The 23,097-nt window shown below is 40.5% G+C and overlaps 1 protein-coding gene across 1 annotated transcript; it reads right to left on the reverse strand.

Moving 5' to 3' along the window:
- Positions 1-1,192: 1,192 nt before the first annotated feature.
- Positions 1,193-17,301, reverse strand: rcor2 (REST corepressor 2). Its single transcript, XM_007574596.2, has 13 exons — positions 17,078-17,301; positions 11,301-11,426; positions 9,833-9,889; positions 8,912-8,992; positions 8,743-8,795; positions 8,484-8,645; positions 7,414-7,538; positions 7,053-7,119; positions 6,718-6,960; positions 5,923-6,000; positions 5,693-5,750; positions 4,270-4,496; positions 1,193-3,063 (listed from the first exon to the last, which is right to left on the reverse strand). Exons 1-13 carry the CDS (start codon positions 17,292-17,294, stop codon positions 2,737-2,739), a joined length of 1,821 nt encoding a protein of 606 aa, XP_007574658.2. The 5' UTR covers positions 17,295-17,301; the 3' UTR covers positions 1,193-2,736.
- Between the last annotated feature and the right edge of the window lie 5,796 nt (positions 17,302-23,097).

Here is a 23,097-nt window from a genome sequence, read left to right on the forward strand (position 1 = left end):
AAAACGTATAATTTGTTATGCTAACCAGCACATATTTAATCATATTTTCAAATTTGTTGTTACTATCATTTAACAATCCGCTGAGTTTAATTTAACCGATTCACAGAAAATATTTAATATTTGATCAATGCGCAGACAAAAAGGACATTTGGATGAGGTTCAGGACTTAATTTAATTTCCCAGATCTGAATAAATTTTCACAACTATTGTTCTTGAATGCTACCTACCTCTGTTCTGTCTAGCCTTCCTTTGCGTCCACGATCGATCTCTTCTTTAAAACATGACAGGAGCTAAAACCGTTTGATCATTTTGGTTTTTATTCTAAAATGTTGAACAGAAAAACAAAAGTGTGTTTTTTTTTCTCTCCATAGTGTAAACAACTTCTCACATAAGGTACAAACAAGCAGGAACCAAAACAAATGAAAAGGCAGTCCTTGTTTGAAGCCAAACCAAATGCGGGACTGCTTCTGTTTCCAGTTGGGAATCATGTCCAAGTGAAGAGGAAGAGGACGCTTCAGGTAAACGTGTCGCAACACTTTAGGCAACATTAAAGAAAATATTGATGTAAACAAACAAACTGCAGCGTTTCCTCATGATGGACTGGTTTAAGTTATCAAATGTTTGGGATTTCAGCAGGAAGTTCCTCCAGGAGGACGCCAACACATCCTCTCTCCTGATTGGATCAAACAGGCAGGAAGTCATTCTGATGCACCAATCAGAACTTAGTGATTAGATTTCTATAAGAGTAAAGCTGCAGTATGCAACTTTTAGAAACAATATGATTTTTACATATTGGTTAAAACTGTCATAGTAAAATATGAGACGGATCATCTTGGAAAAAAAAGAAGATGGAAGTTCCTCCATTGCCATCTGCAGAAATGCAACTCTCTAGGTCAGAAACAACCAATCAGAATAAGGAGGAGGGTCATAGCGCTGTCAATCAACCTCGTATATGGGCTGCTACAACTGTTTAAATAAAAGTATTTTTGAATTTGATAGCCAGGCTAGCTAGCTTTAGCATTTAGAACTAGCTGTAACATAGAAAGGTGGAGGATTTGAGCAGCATATACATATGTATGATTGACAGCGCTAAGACCCTTCTCCTGGCTCTGATTGGTTGTTTTTGACAGGGAGCAGCGTCTTCCTGCAGATGGCAGTAGAACCACAGGGAGCTCAATTATTTAAGATCATCTGTCTCACGTAGTCACCTTCCTAATAAATTACCAGTAATTTTTTGCCACCAGATTTTTGTAAAAGAAAAAAAAAAGTTGGGTCATTACTTTTTAGCAAGGTGACAGTATTCTGCTATCATGTTATTAAAACAAGTGACAGTTTTAACATGTGAAAAACATTGTTTATAAAAGTGCAGCTTCAAAACCTTCCTGTAGAAATGTTTATTCACTCTTCTCTGCCTTCATGTTCTCCGCTGGACGTATCGCTCTCTCTGAACAAACCCTCGCTGTGTTGAAGTTTAGTGTCTGTCTCTTCATTTAAAACGCCTCACTGACTCGTCTTCCGACGGTAGCAACTTCCACACTGAAGAGTAGCAGATCAACCCTTTTCTGGTTCCAACCAGCCAAGTATGATTTTTAGTTTTTATTTTGTCTTCAAAGTGATACTTTCCCGTCATCTGATGAGTGATAATCAAACCAGTGATGGAAAATGTGACTTTAATGGATTAATTGGGACTCTGAGGTGCCAGAGGTAAGCAGATTAAAGTTCTCGTCGTCTCATTGCCTCCTTTGTGCTCAGTCATCATCAGTATGCACAATCTACACTACTTACAGTCACTAACAGTCTAACTAGGACTCAACCTTAAATATGGCTCCAGTTATAGTGAAGAGCTGCGGCTCTTCTTCATGTCTTTTTAATTTAAACTGGAAGCAACAGATTCAACTACCTAAATCCACAACAACATACTCAGCTTCTCTACGCTTCTGTTCCGTTTTTTCCTCATCTTTAAAGCTGCATTATGTAATCTTTATAGAATATTTTTTACATATTTGTTGAAACTGTTGCTATGTCATAACAGCATAGTATGACAGATAATCTGTGGGGGGGAAAAAAACAATCTTCTCCCAGTGCTAACTAAAAACAACCAATCAGAGGCAGGAGGCGGGTCTTAGTGCTGTCAATCACGCTCTGTTTGCTTATCCTACCCTCACTGTCTCCCCTTCCTCTCTGCTAGCAGCTAGCATAGCCTGTCATGAAAGCTAAGGCAAGTTAACATGGCCACCAACATCAGCACATAAATGGTTTTACTGTTTTTTTTCTGTGATTAAAATGTTTAGCAGTGAGTTCATGATGTTGACTGACAGCGCTAAGACCCGCCTCCTGCCTCTGATTGGCTGTGTTTGGTTGGGAGCGTTGCATTTCAGACAGCGATAGTAGCACTGGGAGATTGATCTTTCCACAGATTATCTGCCTCTTAAACTGTCACAACATGGTGACAGTTTCAATAAATATGTAAAAAACATTTTTTTAATAAAAGTTACACACTGCAGCTCTAAGGGTCTAAAAAGTTAAAGTAAAGCTCAGAAATAAAAGCGATTTCTTCACATGACCCGTCTTAAAACGCAGGTTTGGCTCAGATGTGGAGGACTCCTCCCGTTTTCCAGATGTTCGTGATTCTCTTCCAGTTTGGTGGGTTTCGTGTTTCGTGTCGGTTGGTCGGTGTAGCCGCGGTTTGGAGGTAGCTGTTCACCTGAGCGCCATCATTTGACGAAGAAGCTAGCATCAGTGCGAGTTGGGCTGCTCCACTTTGAGGCCGACCAGCGACGGAGGCATCTGGCATGCAGCGGACGAGGAGCTGGGCGGAGAACCCCTGAGACTGGAGGAGGAGGAGGTGACGGCAGGTCGGATGAGCGGAGGAGGGGGGTGGTTGTGCGGCGCTCGGTTCTGGAGCGGCCGCGTCTGGAGAGGCGGCGGCTGGCGGAGGAGGCTCGGAGGGGCGGAGGGCGGGGCCGGGCGCAGAAGAGGTGGGGGCTGGGAGAGAGAGGAGGGGGCAACGGAGGGAGGAGAGGAGGAGCTGCAGGGGTCTGGAGGGGAGTCCTCCATCTTCACCTGAGGAAGAAGAAGAAGAAGAAGACGGTTTGGTTCAGGTGGAAAAGCTTAATCTCTGGAGTTTTTAATCTTTCATCCATGAGAGAAACACAAACTGTTTGTTTGGTTTCTGTTTCTCAGAGTAAAGAGTAAAAGTTTCCCAATCCCCAAAAGTTAAACTAACACACAGGTTCAAACAGGTTATTTAGAACCCTACATAACCTGTTTGGGCAGGTTTTTCTGTGCAAATTGACATTTTCATGTAAATTTGTTTAATGCTGCAATATTCTGCCTAAAACCGTCTCAGTGCTGCCCTCTTTGGTTGACCAGCGAATACTGCAGTTGAATTTCCTGGAGGTTTATAATGATGGCTTTTCTTCACACAGTCACGTTCTCATCTCACGCTGACACACGCCCCCTGGTGGCAAATCAGGAGTTGGAATAACGAACACAGCGTCACTCAGTTTTACTAATGTTTGATTTGGACAGCGTGGCGTGGGTCTCCTCTGCTCTGACTACTGGTGACGATGCTCACATTAGCTCTCGGGGTTTACCTCAGTGTTTTATACTTCCTTCTTTGTTGGTTATACCCCAGTGAAGGATTAAGCTAGGTTTATAGTTGATGCATTATACTGGGCGTGCATATCAATTGCGTCTGACTGTTGGCTTCATATGCTAATATATGTTACTTAAAATACATTTCAACATTTTCTTTCCTCCACCACTGTCCAAGTCTGGTGCAGCCTCCAACAGATTGTGTTTTCTAGTGTTGAATTGCATCCAACCTTCCCATCAACTCTAATTAGCTTACCCCTGAGGTAAAAGATCCAGCTAAAACAAAACATCTTGAGGCATGTTGCACGTCGTTCAAAAAGAAAACCGGTCATCAAACCATAGTAAACCTGTAGGATTTTATCGTATCTATAAATATTCAGATACAAACCGTTCTTTAACTCTGGGCTGTTTGAAAGAAATCATTTCATTTTACTGTAAAACTTTTATCACCACAGTTCAATTTTCAGTTTATCCCTTAAGTGGAAATAAAGTGTTTTGCTGTTTTTATAGTTCTGTGAGATTTAAACGTTCTCAAACTAGTGATTAGAAATCATCCGACTGAAAGTAGAAATGTTTTCCATTAGTGAAGTCTTTCATAACCAATCGGATGTTCTGTTTTACCAGAGCTTGCCCGCTCATCCTGACCAGCTGTGATAAAGCCCACAGCCTCACCTCCTCCTCCTCGCCGCCTCCTCCGTCGGCCGCCAGCTCCTCGCTGCTCCTGCGGGCGTCTTTCTGGTCTCGGCTGGTGGCCACCTGCTCGGCGGCCCACTCCCTCAGCACCTCGTCCAGGTTGAAGCGCCGCCGGTAGCTGACGAAGAACGAGCTCACCTGAGGAGGCGTCTTGGTGCCAATCACCTCGGCGATGGCTGTGAAGTCTTTACCGTAGCGACGGATGGCTGAAAAGGAGACGTCAGGTTAACGGATGAATGAGGGGCTTCGTTTCCATCTACAGTTAACCTCGATGTGAGCACAGCTGCTTCAGACGTTCCTGTGGTTGGGAAATGGAGGACAGCAAGTCTGCAGCTGCTGGGAGGGAGCGAGCCTCAACCTTTATGCAGAACCTGAAGGCTTCATGAGTTTCCTCTGTTAACATGTCAGAAGTTTACTGTCTATCTACTATTGTGTCAATAAACAGAAAATGTTCACTAAGACAGGCTTAAATGTGGCCATATGCAAAGTAAGATGGAGAAGAATGAACAGTGGAGTAATCTTAGGATGTTTTCACACCAGATTAGTCAGATAAATTTGGTTCGACCAAAGTTGCAGCATTTGTTATATTTTCAGCTGGTGCGGTTCACTTTCATTCTGCTCAATCAAACAAACCAAATTAATTGAAAAACCTGTTCCCACTGCTGCTTGTGGGGGCGCTGCACCAAGAAACACTGACGGAAACGACACAAAAACCTCAGAGGACGACATGAGCCCAAGGAAGTTCTCTTTAGCAAAAAGACCACAAGCCACTTCTCCCGCTAGTGCTAGACTACCGTGTTTGTTTTGGTTGCATTTACCCAGAATGCACTACACTATAGTCCACTTCCTGCTTTCGGAGTAGTCTTAGGTTTGTTTGCGTTCACATATGTATTCAAACCGCAGTAGTTTCATATTTCACCTCTGTGCCTCATAACTGCTTAAAAATAAACAACGGCACAAAGTGTGGATAAAAACGGAAAGGTCACGTCACCAATTTGACAGCATTTCGGCTAATTAAAAATCAGATCAATAATTATTGATATCGACTGATGTGAAAAGCTTATATTATGATAGTGGAAATGTGTTTATAAATGAGTATAATTTGAATCCTGTAAGAATTAGATAACATCCCCAATAAAACTCTAATCAGTGCATCCAGATATCAGCAAAGTTGTTTTTTCCCCCGCATCATCCCAATCATAAATCATTAAATGTCAAACACTGATACGAGTGTATGTAAACTTCTGGCTGGCTCTGTCGGACCAACTCCAAGCCTGAGAGAAGCTGTGAGCCGCAGCAGCACAGACGGCTCCTGTGTGGAGAATATGAATGTGTTGTCTGGCTGCGAGGACAGACAGCAGACTCTGTGGGAGAGGGAGACGACGCTCTGGCTGTTACTCACCCTGCACGGCCAGCAGCTGCTCCTCTGTGGTCCAACGAGAGTTCATCTTCGGGGCAGGCTGAGGAGAAGAAGAAGAAGGGAGGAGACATTTCAGAGTCACTGAGCGAGGTGGCAGGAAGCAAACAGATCAAGACTAATCCATCCTACATGATGGAAAATAAACCGTGGAAGCAGATGAATTAACAGAGAACGTGAAGGAGAAAGCGTTTAGGAGACAGATGGAGTTTTACCTCTGCTGGTCTGAAAACGTCCACGCCTTCAGTCAGGCTCTGTTTCAAGCTGCTGTTGGTCTGTTTGATCGACTGAACCTGAGGAAAAATTAAACAAGACTATGAGGTTTGGTTTATTTAAAATCACAGCACTACCAGGTGTAAGGCAGCGCTGTCCAAACCTTTTAGCCTGGGAAATAAAACGGGCAAATTTAAACTAGTGGCAGTTTACACAATCCATTAAATTAAAAATGCAAAGATGAGCTTTTAGTTTATTTAGTTTTACCTGCTCAACAAAAGCCTTTTTTTTTGTTTTTTTATACAATCTGTATATTGTTAAACGTGAAAAAGTCGGCTTTGCCTTGTGTGAAAGTAGCCATGGAGACTCCAATTTAAATAAAGCTAACAGTGCTAATTGCTAATGTAAGATGGCCGGCACAGCAGGAATGCAGAATATTTCTAGACAGGAGTAAAAAGAGCATAAAATTCTACCTAACAATCTTTAAACAGCTGGTTTTGGCTGATACTGATTTTTTTGTCTGAATATAGCTACCACTGTGGCAATGGTGGAGTGACTGGTTAACTGGAAATGTGCAGACATGACCTGGTGGGTCTATCAGTCAAACAGAGGAGGACAGTGGCTGATTTGTAGACCTTTGCTGAAGCAGATAAGATCAGGTGATATTGACTTCGCATGTATCGGCCGATCACCAACCTCCCAAAATTAAGAAAATCGGTGCACCCTTATTTTTTTACATTTCTCAATGTAAATTTCAAAAACAGCAGCACTCTGAGGACACCAACATCTGAACCCACCTGTCTCTTGAGCGACACCAGGTGTGTGTCCAGCTGACGTACGGACAGAACCCCGGCATCGTGGGAGGTGGACAGAGCCGTGATGTCGGTCTGGTCCAGGTGCATGCCTTTGGGCGGTCTGCGGCGAGCTCTGAGTGGGTGGTGTCTGTACTGAGCCCCGATGCTCTCCTTCTTCACCGGGCCGGACCGGCTGGGCGGAGCTTTCTCAGCGTTGCTGCCGCCGCTGCTGTTCTGCTTTACGGCCTGAGAGCAGAGAGGAGGCGCCACCATTTTGTCGTTTTTCACCGCGTCAGGTAGAAAGTGAAGGACTCAAAGTTTAGATCTGTGGCGCTCACCTCTTTTTTGGCGTCAACCTCGAAGTCGCTGTCTTCACCCGGCTCTCCTTCCTCGATCTCATCGTTACTGCATGAAAAAAAAAGAAGACAAAAAATAGATTAGACAAGAATTGGTCTGGATTGAAGCTCTGTCTCCATCCAGCTTCCTAATTAAATCTACAAATGACGTCTTACACTCTCCACATGTCAGCTGGAAGGGGCAGAAATGACGAGTCTGCCTCATTTATATTCATGAGAATTGTTTCCCAGGACGACGAACCCGTCCGGTATTATTTAACAAAGAAGTTCTGTAAATGCCACATCTCGTCTGGGATCGTCCCCCTCTCCTTTCGCCTGCATTTATCAACAGAAGCGTTCTCACCTGTCATCTTTCTCTCTCTTGTTGATGAGCCTCCGGGCCTGTCGATCCATGACGGAGGTTCTGGTTCTGGTCTTCTTCCAGCTGTAGTAATACTTCACTAAGCTGGAGATCAGCTTGTCTGGAAGCTACAGAACAAACAAATGTTAGCAGCTTAGAAAAGTTTCCACTACACTTTAAACTTTTTCCAGACTTTGTCACACTACAACAACAAACCTAAATTAGGGATGCACCGATATGAACATTTGTTCCGATAACGATTACCGCTATTATGACAACATTTACCGATGTACACTTTGAAATAAATCAATTAATTGCATGATAAATTAAAATGAGCTCGATAGTTTCCATTCTGATAATTAATATTTCTGAAGGAAAACTTTGCTTACAGAGACTTCATAATCGATTTTATTTCTGGTTTCAGTTGTGTTTTTATTTCCATTGTATTTATCGTTTTATTTTGGACATTTAAAATATTTTCCACTTCCAGTCTAAATTGTTCTTCACAAAATTAACTTGCATTATGATGGACAGAACGGAGCTTTGAGAAACGTTTAAAGCTTATAACATGAACTACTTATCGCTAGGAACGGATGCAAACGGCATCATGGAGGAGCACTGCTGTGATTTTGTGTTGAAGACGGAGAGTCAGAAAGAGCAGGAGTTTCTTAAAGAGACAGAGGCCAATTTCAAGGCGTCAAATTTCTTTTATGTTTGATATATGTGGAAATGTTTGAAACAATTGGTAACAGTTATTTTACCGAGCTACAAAATTAAACTATGTGGCTGGAAAATACATAATACTGCCCCGTCAAGGTTTTTTTTTGTGGAAAATGGTGAAAATCATTAATCATTTTGCTTCTATTTCACATAAAATCCCAAGGAAATACATTATTTCCTTGGGAAATAATGTATTTCCCAATACATTATTGTATTGGGAAATACAATAATTTCCCAATACAATAATTGGGAAATTATTGTATTTCGTAATGTGACAAAAAGGAGAAAGGTTTCAGGCGATGCCTCTGTCGCGTCTGTAGACCCTCTGTTGTGTGTTTGTTGACTTGTCGCACCATCTGCTGGATGCGGTGGAAGCTCTTGCCGTGGAAGCTGAAGGCCTGCTCAAACAGAACTTTGTCCTCTACCGTCCACTCGTCTGGGAACGGCGTGAAGTTGGCCAGGTCGGCCAGCGAGCGCTCCACGTCGTGTTTGTGCCATAACAACATCCCCAAAGCCTGATGGGAACCGAGAGCCGGAAACCAGGAACAGAGAAAGGTCACCAGATGAGTATTATGATTTTTATTGTCAGTAACATTCTGGCATACATCATACCTGCTCCATGTTGTATCCATGTTTTTCTTTAGCCATTAGGATGTACTCATCCACTGCAATTAAATCAAATAATCAGAAAGAAACAAAAAACGCTTCCATAGAAAGTTAAACTTTTAAACTAGAGGTTTGGGTTTATTTCATCAACTCTGTGCAGATGGAAGCAGCTTACACATGTTATCTGAGAGCTGAGTGTTGGGACACCAGACCAGCATGCTCCTCTGGTCCTTCTCATTGTAGCGGGCTGGACTGTCTGGTGGTCAGAACAGAAACAACTTAATATGTTTCCATTTTCCTCATAAACTCAAAGCAAACCTGCACTCTTCACTTCAACTTCAGGCTAGAATTCATGTTTTATTTATTACAGACAATTATTGAAACAATAAACAACCTTTAAAAAAAAACTTTATGGTTGAATCTGATTTCTTTCTTTGATAAGTGAAGGTGATGTCAGAAAACAAAACAATTTGAGGAATTGTTATGAAGTGTTTGTTACTCCTCAAAATGTAAATGACAGAGCCAAATGGTTATGATGAGATGCTAACCATCAGAGACACATGCTACATCCACCAAATCGTTTACAAAATCATACTGGTTTTTTAATGAATCAATCCAGATACAAAAAGTTTGATCAGTCTTTCTCTTCAGTTTATCTTTTTAGTAGTTCATCCAAAAGATCACAATTTAATTTTCCTCATAGGGACGGACGGATTTTCACAGATCTATGTCTCAGATGTTGGGAAGGAGGATTCGGTTTTAAAACACTTAATTATTTTTCCATGTGTTTTCTTCCTCTGCACTGAAACATCTTTTGCTAAAATCCATATTTTTCAAGAGATTTACAGATTTATGAAAACCTCTCTGCAGCATAATGCATCACTTCATTTCATCGACATTTGTGTTCTCTATTATTTAGAATGTAAATGAAACCAAATGTTTCAGTCCTTCATGCAGACGTGGCAGATTTGGCCATAGAGGCTCATTTTCATCTGCAGTCCCTGATGGTCCAGGAACAGATTGAAACAATAAATCACATCATTGTTACATTAAAGTCCTTCCCCATCCCCTCCACCACCTTCTCTCTCTGGCTTACCTGGTTTGAACTCTGGGATCTGGGCCTGGTAGTCTCCTCCGACCCTGATCATGCTGTCTGTGTATTAGAGAGACAACAGGAAGTTTACAGTAATCAATGATGAGGCTCAGCTACGTTCAAACTGGGACGTAGAGCATGAAACATAAATATAAATAACCTATAGTTTCTGTTGTTATGAAAGCATTTTCATCCATGCTACCAAGTAGGCCCGGGCGATATGACTTAAAAATAAACTCTCCGATTTTTTCATACCAGATCAGATTTTAACTGAGTTTTTTTCTTGCTTTATTTTTTTTAATTTAGGGTTAGGCTACGGAAAATGTTTAATTATGAGTATAAAGTTCTAATATTATCAGAATAAAAATTCCAATTTTACCAAAAGAACATCTTAAAATTATAAGAAAAAATGCTTCTCTAGAGTTATCAGGATCTGATGTGCTCAGTTCAAGCGTCATTTTCACAATTGTTTCAATTGATAATAATTTTATACTTATGTGTTAAAAGATGAAATATTTATTTATATGTTAAACAGATACCAATGCATAACTTGACAGGGTGCTAAGCATTGCCTCTTTTAATTTTTTGTTCTCATACATCATTCTCCTAATTTTACAGATTTATTCTAGTAAAATTTAAACTTTTTTCTCTTATTATTTGGACTTTATTGTCATACAATTGTAGTCTTGTAATATTCTGGTAATTATAAAAAAAAAATAAAATCATAGCCTGGTCCTAATACTTTGTTGTAGACCTGAATTTAAAGCCCAAATAAATACAAACTGTAAAAGACACAGGTCAAACAAGATGGCGGCTTTTGGCATGCTGACGTCGCTCTGAAATACAGATCCAAGGATGGAAAAAAGAAAAATCTGATTTTCTGAAAATCTGAAAAAATATATATATATATATATTCATCGCCCAGCCCTACTCTTCTGCAACATCTAAGATGGAACAACAGCAGAGGCTGGCTTTGAGTAATTAGCGCTGTGCCTGAACTAACAGGAAGCAGCGCAGACCGGAAGAGTGGACAGCAAGCAGAGGACATAGATGGTGCAGGAAGACACATTAGGCTTTCCTCAGGGACAGAAGATGGGAACGGAGGAGCTGGTGGGGATTGAAACAAGAGTAGATGCATCACATGAGTAAAATAGACTGAAGAAGAGGAAACTAAAATAGACTGAAGAAGAGGAAACTGGCTGTAAAAAAAATCTAGGAAATGTTATAAAATTAAACAAACGTGTCTGATACAAAAACTAAAACCAAAAGAGTGAGTGGCAAGAGAAAAACAGAAGGAAAGATCCATTCAGGCAGTGGGTGACATGAGTGTGGGGAGATGCTGGGGGAGGGGACGCTTTGTAGCACTGCAGCAGTACGACAAACTCCACCAGAACAGCTGGCGTCATCTGGGCCGGGAACATGCATTAAATCAACGACAGAGAAGAAGAACAACCGTTCAACAAGTGTCTACCATGAGCATGCTCTTCATCGCTGCTCTCCTCCTCAGAGTGGGGCTGGCTGCTGCCATTAGTGACGGTTTTGGCTCTGCTCCTGGACAGGACCCCGGCCCCAGAGCGCTCCATCACTGAGGGCATGACTGCAACACACACACACACACGCACACACACACACACACACGCTCCTGGACAGGACCCCGGCCCCAGAGCGCTCCATCACTGAGGGCATGACTGCAACACACACACACACACGCACACACACACACACACACACACACACACACACACTGAGTGGATCGGTTCTCCAAGCCTGACATTTATGGATTAGGTGGGATTATCCCAGCAATAAAACAAAGACTCAAAGTCGGGTTAAATGTAGGAGTTGACATCTTTTTGAACTTGAAATCCTTGAAAATCGCAACACTCTCATAAAACAGACAGGCATTTTTCCACATTTTCTCCCACCAAGAACACAAACTTCAATGTGTTTTATGAGAGTTTTTTGCGTTTGACTGTGCTGACTGACTATTGTCCTGCTGACAGGTTCTGTCTCTGCAGCTCCTCCAGAGTAACCATGGGCCCTTTACCTGAGTCTCTGATTTACACTCTCCTGGCTCGGCCTGTCAGGTAAGATGGTGTATAGGAAAATTCTTTTTCGTTTTGATAAAGGGAGGCCATGTTTTGTTGCATCTGCAGTTGTGCTAGTCTCTTTCCATTTTCAGCTGATGGATTAAGGTTGGGATGTTGTTTTATAACCCAACCGCTTTAAACTTCTCCCTGCTGTCTACATGATGCAGTTTTTTTCACTAATGTTCTACAAATCTCTATGGCCTTCACAGAGCAGCTGGATTTATATTAAGACTAAATTACAGATGTGGACAATTTACTAATTAGGTGTAAAATCCAGTTCCTCACACTGGATTTTATTTATAATCATGTACTATTGTGTGTTGGTCCATCATATAAAATCCCAATAAAATCCATTGAAGTTTGTTACTGTAATGTGACAAAAGTGTCAAAAACATCTTTAAATTATCCGTCTTGCTGACGGAACTCAACTCATGATATGTTATTGCTTAGTCTGTATAATTGCATTACGAACTGTACAAAGAAATTGTTCTTCCTCTTAACAAAGATGATCTGTTTACATCGTAAGTCCTGCTTTGTGCAAGGAAACTCAGAGGGCAGCTGAAAAACTACTTAGTAAAATTAAAATGATGTTTAAATCAAAGCAGGAGAAGAACTTCTGCCCATTACATTTTGCCAGATTCGATTAAAGAAACTAAACTGAAATATCTAATAAGCCAAACTATCAAGGAGTCATATCAAAGCAGAGTGTTAGCATTAGCTTAGCATTAAAGAAAAATATAAAGTTTTCTTTTATGCTGATAAGAAAAACGAGCGTTTATTCAACACTGTAGTTGTGGAGTCAAAACAGCCATCTTTACAGTCTGATGGAGGGCTACAGTGAGACTAGAGTGTCCAGGATGTTACTTGTGAATAAGCTAGGTAACATGTAATGCTAACTCAATGCGCTATTATTTTACTGAGTTTAAAAGCTACCAGGTTTTCAAGAACATGATTCCTGATCTTAAATGATTTAGATTGGTTCTGTCTGACAAAAAGTAGTGATTGAGATATTCCTAATCTCTACTCCTCAATGCATCTCTGTTTTCATAAATGTTATGTACATTACAATAAATTAAATGAAATTATTTTTTAAGAACTAACACAGCTTCTGTCACTGCTGTAGTCTGATACGAGTTGATGAACTTACTAATTATTAGAAAAGTCAGAATAATTAACATTTATTACAAATTTTTTTTTTACATAAGTATAAATAAAAACACTTAGGAGATGGAGATTTTATGGCTTAATCTGTTGTAAAATATGATTTTTTTTTTTTTTTTTTTAGGAAAAGGTGACTTTAACAGTACTATGTGCTTGGGACACATTCTGTGTCACTAATTTTACCACGTTTAGGTTGAGCACTAACAGCCATTAAAAACTCTTCAGCTTTATGCCTCCTTAGCTTGTCCAATGCAGGCTAGAATGTGCGTTTGTAAACATTACTTCCAGAATTTGCTTTTATTTAATTAAATCCGTTCTTTCTTCCGTCGACCCAACAAATATTCGCCGCTTTACTGACTGCAAACGCAAGCATGAAACATTATCGATCTTCTCTGGTGATTAACAACGGGGTGGGACATCATGAAATTCTGCACTCATTTTTCCTCTCAGAGCATTAATGTGTCAGAACGCTTAATATAAACCGCACATTTCAAAAGCAAAATCTAGCAGCTCTGTCAGAATAATCAGCTGCGGACCTGTGAGGTTTAGAGTTGTGATGACTCTTGCATGTAGGTCATTTTGAGCTGCACAACGGAAACCTGCGCCACCACTACACAGGGTAGCCTCTCTAGCAGAGTCATGAGCAGCTTTTCCTGGAACATTTTCTGGTCTTCCAGATGACTTCACATGAAACATTTCTGCTAACAGCCATTCACCTTAAGGTGGAAACATTTAAGTGAAACATTCTCCCCTTACACTCCTGTTAAGGTTAAGATTATTGCAATTTTTGAAGGAAGCACTGTCAGAGTCACTAGTCTCATTAAAAATATTCCTAATCTCCCAACTAAGCTCATTTGTGTTAACCAGAATTATTGTTACCACCTCATTTTTGTATGAATACCTTAGGGAACACAAAACTCCTTTTCCTTAAAGTGTCTCAAATCATCATAGACCTCTTAACGGAAATGAAGGGATTAGTTCACACGACTGTTTCTCTGACTTCTAGTATTCAACTAAATGATGACGAGCATTAACCTTTAAGATTGAGTTGCAAACCCAAATAACACAGCAACCCCCTTGAGCATCATTTGGCCTTTAGCCAAAATTCATTCTCAGCAAAATCACCAGGCTGCACTCCAAGCAGTTCCTAAAAAGATAGACGCAACAGAAACACTTCAGTTTCTGTAATCTGATGTATAATTCACTTTTTTAGTTTAATCAGGACAGCTGTTTCACTTGCATACAGTCACTCTTCAAAATAGGAAAAACAAGAGAACTTGTGCACCAATATGAAAACGTATACCAAAATCCAATATTCATACTGCTGTTATGGCCAACAACCGATATTTACCAATATCACATTTATTTCCCTACCCTGTTGATACGTAAACACAGTCACAGCGACTACATTTCTTTTCTGCTTCAGTTAAAACATCCCATAATCCTGCACTGCATCAGAGGCGTCTCCCTATCTTGGCCGACATCAACACTGGTCGTCAATATTGGCCCAGTTTTACTTACTTGGACCAATACAAATAAGTTAAAAATGACTAACATTGACCAATAATGATGCTGGTGTCGATATATGTCATGCATCCCTAACTGAAGGTGCATGTTAGTTGTTCTTCACAAGCCAAAAAATTGATAAATTTGCCTAAATTTGATCAGTCAAAGCAGTAATTAAGCATTTATAAACAACTGCATCAGGCTAGATCAGAATGACAAGAAAAGAAGCAAAAAATAAATAAATTTCAAGTTATTTTGTTTCTTGCAAATTCAAGAGCAGTAGCTTAGTAATTCCTGTTAATATCAGTTTACTGGTTAAATTTACCAATAAAATGTATGCATGGTTAAATTTTTTCAAGCAGCTGTGCTTGAAAAATTATCAAAAACATTTTGGATACTTAAATTAAGATGAAACAGCTGAAGAGCAAAACATTTATATGTGTTTTAATTGGGGTTTTTTATGTTTGCCTTTTTTAAGACTTTATAGTTCTTGTTATAGTTTTGTTAATAATGTATTCCAATAACATAGTAACCTAGTGATATAACTTCCCGTCAACTTTAAACATTTGTTAACTAAAAGCACTGATCACCCTAGCACACCGACCACCAGGGAAAACCCTGAGATTATCACAAATATTTTAGATTGCCACTTCCTTTTCGTGGCTTAATATACTGTGGACCAATGAAGTGAGTTTTACTCCAGTTTATCCGTCTTTCTATCCATTAATACACGTTTGTCCTTGCAGGGTCACAAGGAGCTGGATCCCATTTCCACTGGTTAATGGTTGCCAGACCATCACAAGGTAATTCAAGTTCAATTTAAAAAGTTTTGAAGTACTTAAATATTCTTATGGTTGTTAAATCTCTGCATCTCATCATTCTAGACCAAATATTCTAAAATTAAACATTTTTACAACATTTTAACTTAAACTCACCAAAAGCAAAGCAAGTCGATAAAATCTATGGCAAAAGAAACATAAAACCAACAGCATCTGAGATGAGAGTGAGGGAATATTGCATCAGCCTCTTTAATCAGAGCATTTAAATGTGATTTGAGCAGCTTTAAATCAGAGCTATTTATTCAGAAGACGCAGATCCACACAGTCCACCCGGCTTCTCACTAATAATATCAGATTATAACCGTCATCATACACAGTCGCCTCCTAAACGCCTGAACTTTCCCAGCCCTCATCCTCCCATCAGATACTTCATCATCCTCAGTTTCCCAACCGGAACAAAGCAGGAGGACGCAAAGACTCCCTAGATTAACCCCACATCTCTCATTCAACACGTTTAATTTGGCCAGTTTATACATCTGCAGCCGGATGAGTTTTCCAATCCGAGAGATTACGATCACGCAAACCAGCAGCTACAGGCAGACAATGCAAGAGGCTCTCTGGAGGTCTTTTGTCTGTCGCTGCTCCCTTAGCCCCCCTTTCCCTCCCAAAGACAACAGCAGCTGCCCCATCCAACTTCACCGGACAGAAATCGCTCACACCAACACTCATAAATAAACTACTGCTGCTAAAATAAAGATTTTGACACCCATTAAGCGGGCAAAACAAGCATTAATATCGCTCTGGTTCACTTTACTTTTATGGACTTTTCAACGCAGTATGAGCGAATATGGGTAGCCTCGATCAATATAAACAAGCCAAAACACCTAAAACTAAACCATGTACTCTCTATTTATCATTAAAATACATAAATCTAACAAATACATACATAAGATTGTGCTTTAATAACTTTTAAATCGGCATCTTTATATATCCAGACAAGAATTACAGCTAAACACAACAAAACATATTTAAAATAGTACTTTTGAGCAGAAATAATGTTTTATTTGTGCCATCCATAACTTCAGATTCTTACAAATAAGGCCGATTAATAAAGCGCTCATTGGTCTTCAAATCCTACTAAAGAATACATCTGGCAAAGTTCACATCATGACTATGGACAGTTTTATTTTTTTAAATAATTACAAGCTAAGTGTAAAATATTTTTAAACCATTTCCATACTACGCATATAAATGTATGTCTATGTAGCGTCCAATATTTAAATTAACACTTCAGCAGATTTCCAAAGCAGTCATCATCAGTGTATGTCAGACTTTAAGGTCCTTTTGTTTCCCCCCCATGCGAAGGTCGCTCTCTCCTACAACTTAACAACTTCCACTTTTTCAGCTCTATTTTCCCCTCTAACTGTTTCAGAACCTAACGCTCAGAATACAAACTGTTTCAACGGTCGGAGTAATTACCACAAGCCGAACGATAAAAATATAAATATATGTATGTATATTAAAAATTAGGCGACACGAACCGCCCTCCCTCCTCACAAAGTGCAGTTGGAAGTCCTCCCCACTTTGCTCGCCGGGATGCTAGCGTTAGCCGCTTAGCTCGCTCGTGGGGCCGGCTCGTACCCCCCCTCACCCCCCCGCGTTACATTTGTAACGTCGGGTAGTTGGAAGTCGAGGTTACAGTCACACACTCTTACCTGCGTTTCCCTTCTTCTCCGTTTCCCCCCCGGCACTCCAAAACACAAAACTTGTCCGGGTCCCCCGTCCGCGGAAAGCAATCCTCTTCAAAGTTGCGAAAGGACGGCAGTTAAAGCATCTACAACGGCTTAATTTGTGCCTAATTGATGAGCGCAGAGAAGTGCAGGGATAGATGGAAGCAGCCGTGAGTGAGCGTGGGACGGACAACACCCGCATAAAAGTGAGGTGGACATCCGCTCCGCCTCTCCCAGTTAACCGTTGGGATTGACTGAAAATAGTCCTCTGAAACTATTGAGTTTAGCCTCCCATTAAGTTGAGATTTCTCTCAATTGTAAATCATATCATAAATATAAGGGTGCACAGTGTTTCACTCATCTATTAAAAAAAAAACATTACTGAAAGGAATATGCTTTTAAACAGCAACCCACTTCCCTCTAGTCATTTTACATAGTCAGCATATAACAACGCGACATCTCATATGAGTTATAGTTTAGCAAAGCAATAGTTAAATTAAAGTCCTATCTGCCATCCATCAAATTCCCATTATTTAGGGTCTACTTGCCAGTGTGCTGGCGGAGTGATTCGTCAGCTGTGCATCTCTGTGCAGAGGCAGGCTGTCCAGACTTGCACTGGTGTATGCTTGTTGGAAGAAAGGGTGAGAGTGCTGGGTACAACTGTATGGAGGCCAGGAAGTGCCAGTGTTTAAAACAATGAAAGAAAATCAGTTGAAATTGGATTTATGGCTCTTTTTAGTGCTAGAATTGCATTCCTAATGGATGCACCATGTTGGAGCATCTCTGGTATGTTCTGATTTGTAGACTTTAGTCATTTTTTGTTGTTTTTGGTTGAGGCAACACATGTTCTACAACTATTCACTGTGGTTTTGATGCTGTGCACCTGGAGGGATTCTTTTTCTTACTTTTTAAACTTTTGGACAGTTGTTGTGATGCATCACAATGGCAACAAGGTGTGGTCTTACACCTGTGAGCGGCTGATTAGCATCTCAACAGCTAAAATCATACCTGAACTACAAATCCAAATCTCAGAGGAGTTGAAAAGGAGGCTGTATAGAGAAGAGCTTTCCAACCATATGGCCAGACAGAGATTTAATGAGGTGTGACAAAAGCAAATGTTGTGGATGAGCAGTGCTTGCCAACAACTGATGGTGACATGCAGGACATTTTACCATCTCTCATGTCTGGATATTGAGCTGTTAGCATGTTATAACTGTCATAAGACTGTACAACTTAGTTTATACTTGATGTATGTCCATTCAACAGTAAAAAATAGAAATGTAAAATCAGAAATCACAACTTGGATTATGAATAAATTTCTAATTATTTGCATGAGCTGACATAGGGCAACTGTTTTTGCTTACAAATGGCTGCTTACGATGACACCCTCCTGGATGACTCTACACCGAAATCAGAAAATTAAAGATTCACCTTAGAAACAAAATTGGTTTCTTCATATTTTTTAGAAATAAAACAAGTGTTTGTGAGGAGTATTCTCGCTTTATGTATTTTCCATCTTCTATTCAAGTCAGTCAAGGACATGAATACTTACTTATTTAGGATGACAGTTGAAAGTAAATCCATCAGCAAGTACTGCAAAAATATGTCAATTTAACCTAAATCTAGGAAACAGAAACTCAGGAACAGAAGTCAACACAAAACTTTATGTAAAGCTAGAGTTTTGAAGATGCAGGAGGGATAGGGAAGCTTTTTAGAGTTGATAGAAAGATGTATGGAACTAAATATGGCACAATCCTGGAAGAAAAGCTGTTAAAAACATACATCCAGAGCTTTGTGTCAAAGGATATTCATCTATTAGAACGGCCTAGTCAAAGTCCAGATCTAAATCGAACTGAAAATCTGTGGTAACACTTGAAAATTTATGTTCACGGACTCTTTCCATCCAGTCTGACCAGGGGCGAATTGTTTTACAAAGAGAAAAGGGTAGTAACTATTTTTGAGTTCTTTCACATAAAATTCAGTAAAATATAATGAAGGTAGGGGTTGTAATATGACAAAATGTTAGTAGGATGTGAATACCTTTGCAGAGCTCTGTACAGTTGTATGATTTTAAAGAATCTTTTAGCAATGGGTTCAGTTCAATTCAGTTTAATTTATTAAAGCTTAAGGTTTCTTTGTTAGATGCTGTTCCTTAGCGCACCGCCATCTTTATTTCCACACTTGGCACGTTCATGGCTCCATACTGCTGTGAGTGCGTGCGTGCGTGTGTGTGTGTGTGTGTGTGCATGTGTGTGAGAGAGAGAGAGAGAGAGAGAGAGAGAGAGAGAGACAGTGTCCCCAGAAGCATGCATGACTTTGTGCTTGAACTTGCTGTGACTCAGTTGCACAGACTCAGACTGCTCCATTTTATTACTCTTTTCATTTAAAATGTCAAAAGCTTGAGACGAGTCCCGGCCTCGTGTCTGCAGACATTTTGTTGGATCTGTGTGTGCACCTGAACACGCCCAGGTAGATGTGTTTGTGTATGTGTTTGTGTGTGTGAGCGTGAGAGCAGAATATAGAGTGTTTTTATGGACAGCTGTTGCAGCAACCTGCTGTGACCCTCACAAGGGTTACTTGTTGACATGCAGCAGACTGTTACAGACTCCTCCACCTCCTCTTCCTCCTCCTCTTCCTCATCCCAGCTCATCACCATCTCCTCCATGATCTTCCTTGTTTTCCACCCCTCCCTCCTCTTCCTCCTTCTCAGTGCTCCTGCTTCCTCCTTCATTTGATTGATTCACCTTCCAGTTTCGTCGGTCTTTTTGCTTCTGTAACTTTCTCTCTTCCTCCTCTCCTCCATGCCCTAATTCCTCACATCCTCCTCCTTTTTCATCTGTTCCTTCGCCTTCACAACCTCACCTCTTTTCACGTCCCTACCCAACCTCCTTCTCCAAATCTTCCTCCTCTTCTTCCTGTGTCTTTCCTGCCCTCATCATCTCACTCTTCTGCGTTCTCCTCTTCCTCTTTCCTTGCAGTTTCAACAGTGTGTGTTTGTGTGGTGTGCGTACGTGCAAATTCTTCCCTTCCCCTCCCCCAGCCAGTTTCGCCTCGCTCACTTCCACCACCTCACCACCCCTTCTCCTCCACCCACCTCTTACCCCACCCCTCCCCTCCCCTGCTCCTCTTCCTCCCTCTTCAGTCTCATTTTCACCCTTTGCACCTTCTCTCCTCTCCTCCTTGTCTCCCTTCTCATTAGTCCACCGTCTCTCCGGTCCCTAACATATCTTCACTAATGAACAACTGTTATATATCTCCCTCTCACCACCCTCTTAGCTCCCTCCTTTCATCCACCAGTCTTCCTCCTCCTCTTCATCCTCTCTTGTAGCTCGGCGTTCCGCCCATCCTCTCTTTCCCACCACCTCCTTAGCTCTCCACCTGTCTCCTTCCTTCTTCTCGCCTGTCTGTTAGTCTGCTCCTCGTGAGGAAAACGTCTGTTTTCCTTTGCATTCCTCTCCACATTTTTACACAACTCATCCCTCCATCCATCCATCCATCCATTCATCCATCCATCCATCCATCCATCCATCCATCCATCCATCCATCCATCCATCCATCCTAGAATCAGACTGAATGGAAAAAAACTCTTCCTGTTGTCATGAAATCCTGAAATGAAGAAAGCTCTTGCAACATAAATTCAGGACACAGACTAATGGTCATTAGCTTCACAGATTAGCTTCCTGCTCAGCTTTATAATGACAGAATTTGGAGGAATATTTGCATATTTTGGCCTTACAGGGGTTTCTCTTGGGTCACTGTAACCAGGTTTCCCAATCACGGTGACGCCCCTTTTGATCCTCCTCTAATAAATTATGGCAGCCGTGTAGCCGAGTAACTAGGCCTCTGCTACTCGGCTTTGAACTGTCATTTTTTTTAAAACAAAAATATGATCATAAATTGATCAGTTTGATAATAAACTTTAATTAAAAAGGGACAAAGTACAACTCAAACATAAATGTCACCATTTAATGTGTTATACCAGATTGTAACAAAAGCTAATCTGTATCTCTTTACTTATAGTAGTCTGAGTGATTGGCGTAAAATATGGCAATAATTGCTCACAAGGTGATGCAAACGTGAAACTTTGCACAGTCAACAAATACAATCTGCTGAGAATCAAATGCACACCACCAGTTGGATTCTCAGTGGGATGCAGGGTTAAACCTACCGGCCTAATGTTGCATCCTGCTAGTGTGTTTTTCTGTCCCCCAATCAACGGTCTGTGTTGTGTGACCCCAGTAACTCCTCCCTGACTGTGCCGTTGTCCTATGGATCTACAACTGAAGGAGATTGTACATGAAATAGATAAAATAACTTACCAAACTGTACCAACCCATGACGTACTGCTCTGGAGAAACAAAGCAAAGCAAACCTCTGAAGTCTTCATGAAACATGTATATTTATACTGATAGTAAATAACACACGGTTGGACTTCGAGCGACGTCTCAGAGCAACTTGGTTCCACTGGATTTTAAACACTTTTTGCGTTTTTATTTGTGAAAAATGTCTACTTTCAGTTCACAGTGGCTCTGCTACATAAAATCCAAGAAAAACACACTAAGGTTTGTGTGCAACATGACTTAATTTGCTGCAAGACACAGCAAATTAAGCATAACTGATCAAAGTTGATTTAATGTTTCAGTCCTGAGGGCAGGTATCTTCTTATGAGGCACACCGTAGGCTTGTAGACGCCCAGTCTAGGCAATTCTGAGCTCATTCCCGTCTTCATCCGCTCTGCTCTGCACCTCTCCACACTGCACTGTTGATTCTTTCACTTATCCTCCCCCCTGTTTCCACCCTTCCTTATCCAGCTGAGTGTGTCTGTAGTTACAGGTATAACAGTATACGTGTGGGTGGAGGTGGTCAGGGGTCTTGATTGCGTTTTATTCTCCTCCCCTGTGCCGCTGTGCTTACTGACAGAGACGAGAACATCTGAGCAGAAACTATCTGGCCTCTCCCGCTGCAGCTTGCAATAATAGAAAAGGCTTGTTGCAATGAACACTAGGCCTCACTTTCAAATGGGCTTCACTGCGCCCCCTACTGATGATTGGGGATAAAAAAGGTGTTTCTGTGAACAGCCAAGAGACAGATTCCCTGAGGACAAAAGACTGTAGGCGGGGTTTGGAGACAAGGCCATCTGCCTGCTGTGGAGATCTGCTGCTAGTACTCTGAGATTCACAGGAACCCCTACACAAAGTCTTTATTTAGATATTTCAAGAGCTAGGTGATCATCCAATGTCATATGACTAAAATACATTTGTACACCCCATGCTGAGGGACAAAAACAATGTTGTTCAATCAATGCCAATTTGATGTTTTAACCAGATATAAGTAATTTGGGAGTTCCTCAAGAATTTCCAATATACACAGAAATATCCAGATAGGACATTTCTTAATTTAACTTAAGCCTTTAACTTGTTGCAGTGATAAGAATAAGCCAGCCACCCTTTCCTCTAGTGGTGTTTAGTTGCTCTTTGTCCATGTTCTTAAAAGTCTTAAAAAAACAAAACAAAACAGAAATGCCATCAAACACCTTGTTGTATGAATTTAGTGCATGTTTGTGCAGCAATCTGCTTCGTTGTCATTATTTTAAAAATGATAAAATAATGCTAATCAAAGCTCAACCAGGTTTTCCCAGATCATCCAAATAAAAATAGTGGAAATGGTTTCTGCTCTGTGGGGCAAAAACTATTGCTGTAATTAGCATAATTTTAAAGATAGAAAAATACAAATAAAACCCCCCCTGAAATCTATTAAATCTATAATTTTATCATAATTACATCTCATTTTACTAATAAAATGCTTTTCAAGGCACTCAAAGACCTTGTACAGCAAAAAAGATTAAAAATAACAGAAGTAGTAACAACAATCATATCTTTTATTACCTTTAAACATTAATGTTATGGTGGGATTAAGCTACGTTTTGCTCCAAGCTCCACTCAAACATTATTATTATTATTATTATTATTATTATTATTATTATTATTATTATTATTATTATTATT

This window comes from Poecilia formosa, unplaced genomic scaffold (genome assembly GCF_000485575.1).
Source record: "Poecilia formosa unplaced genomic scaffold, Poecilia_formosa-5.1.2 Scaffold357, whole genome shotgun sequence".
In the NCBI taxonomy this organism is placed as follows: domain Eukaryota; kingdom Metazoa; phylum Chordata; class Actinopteri; order Cyprinodontiformes; family Poeciliidae; genus Poecilia; species Poecilia formosa.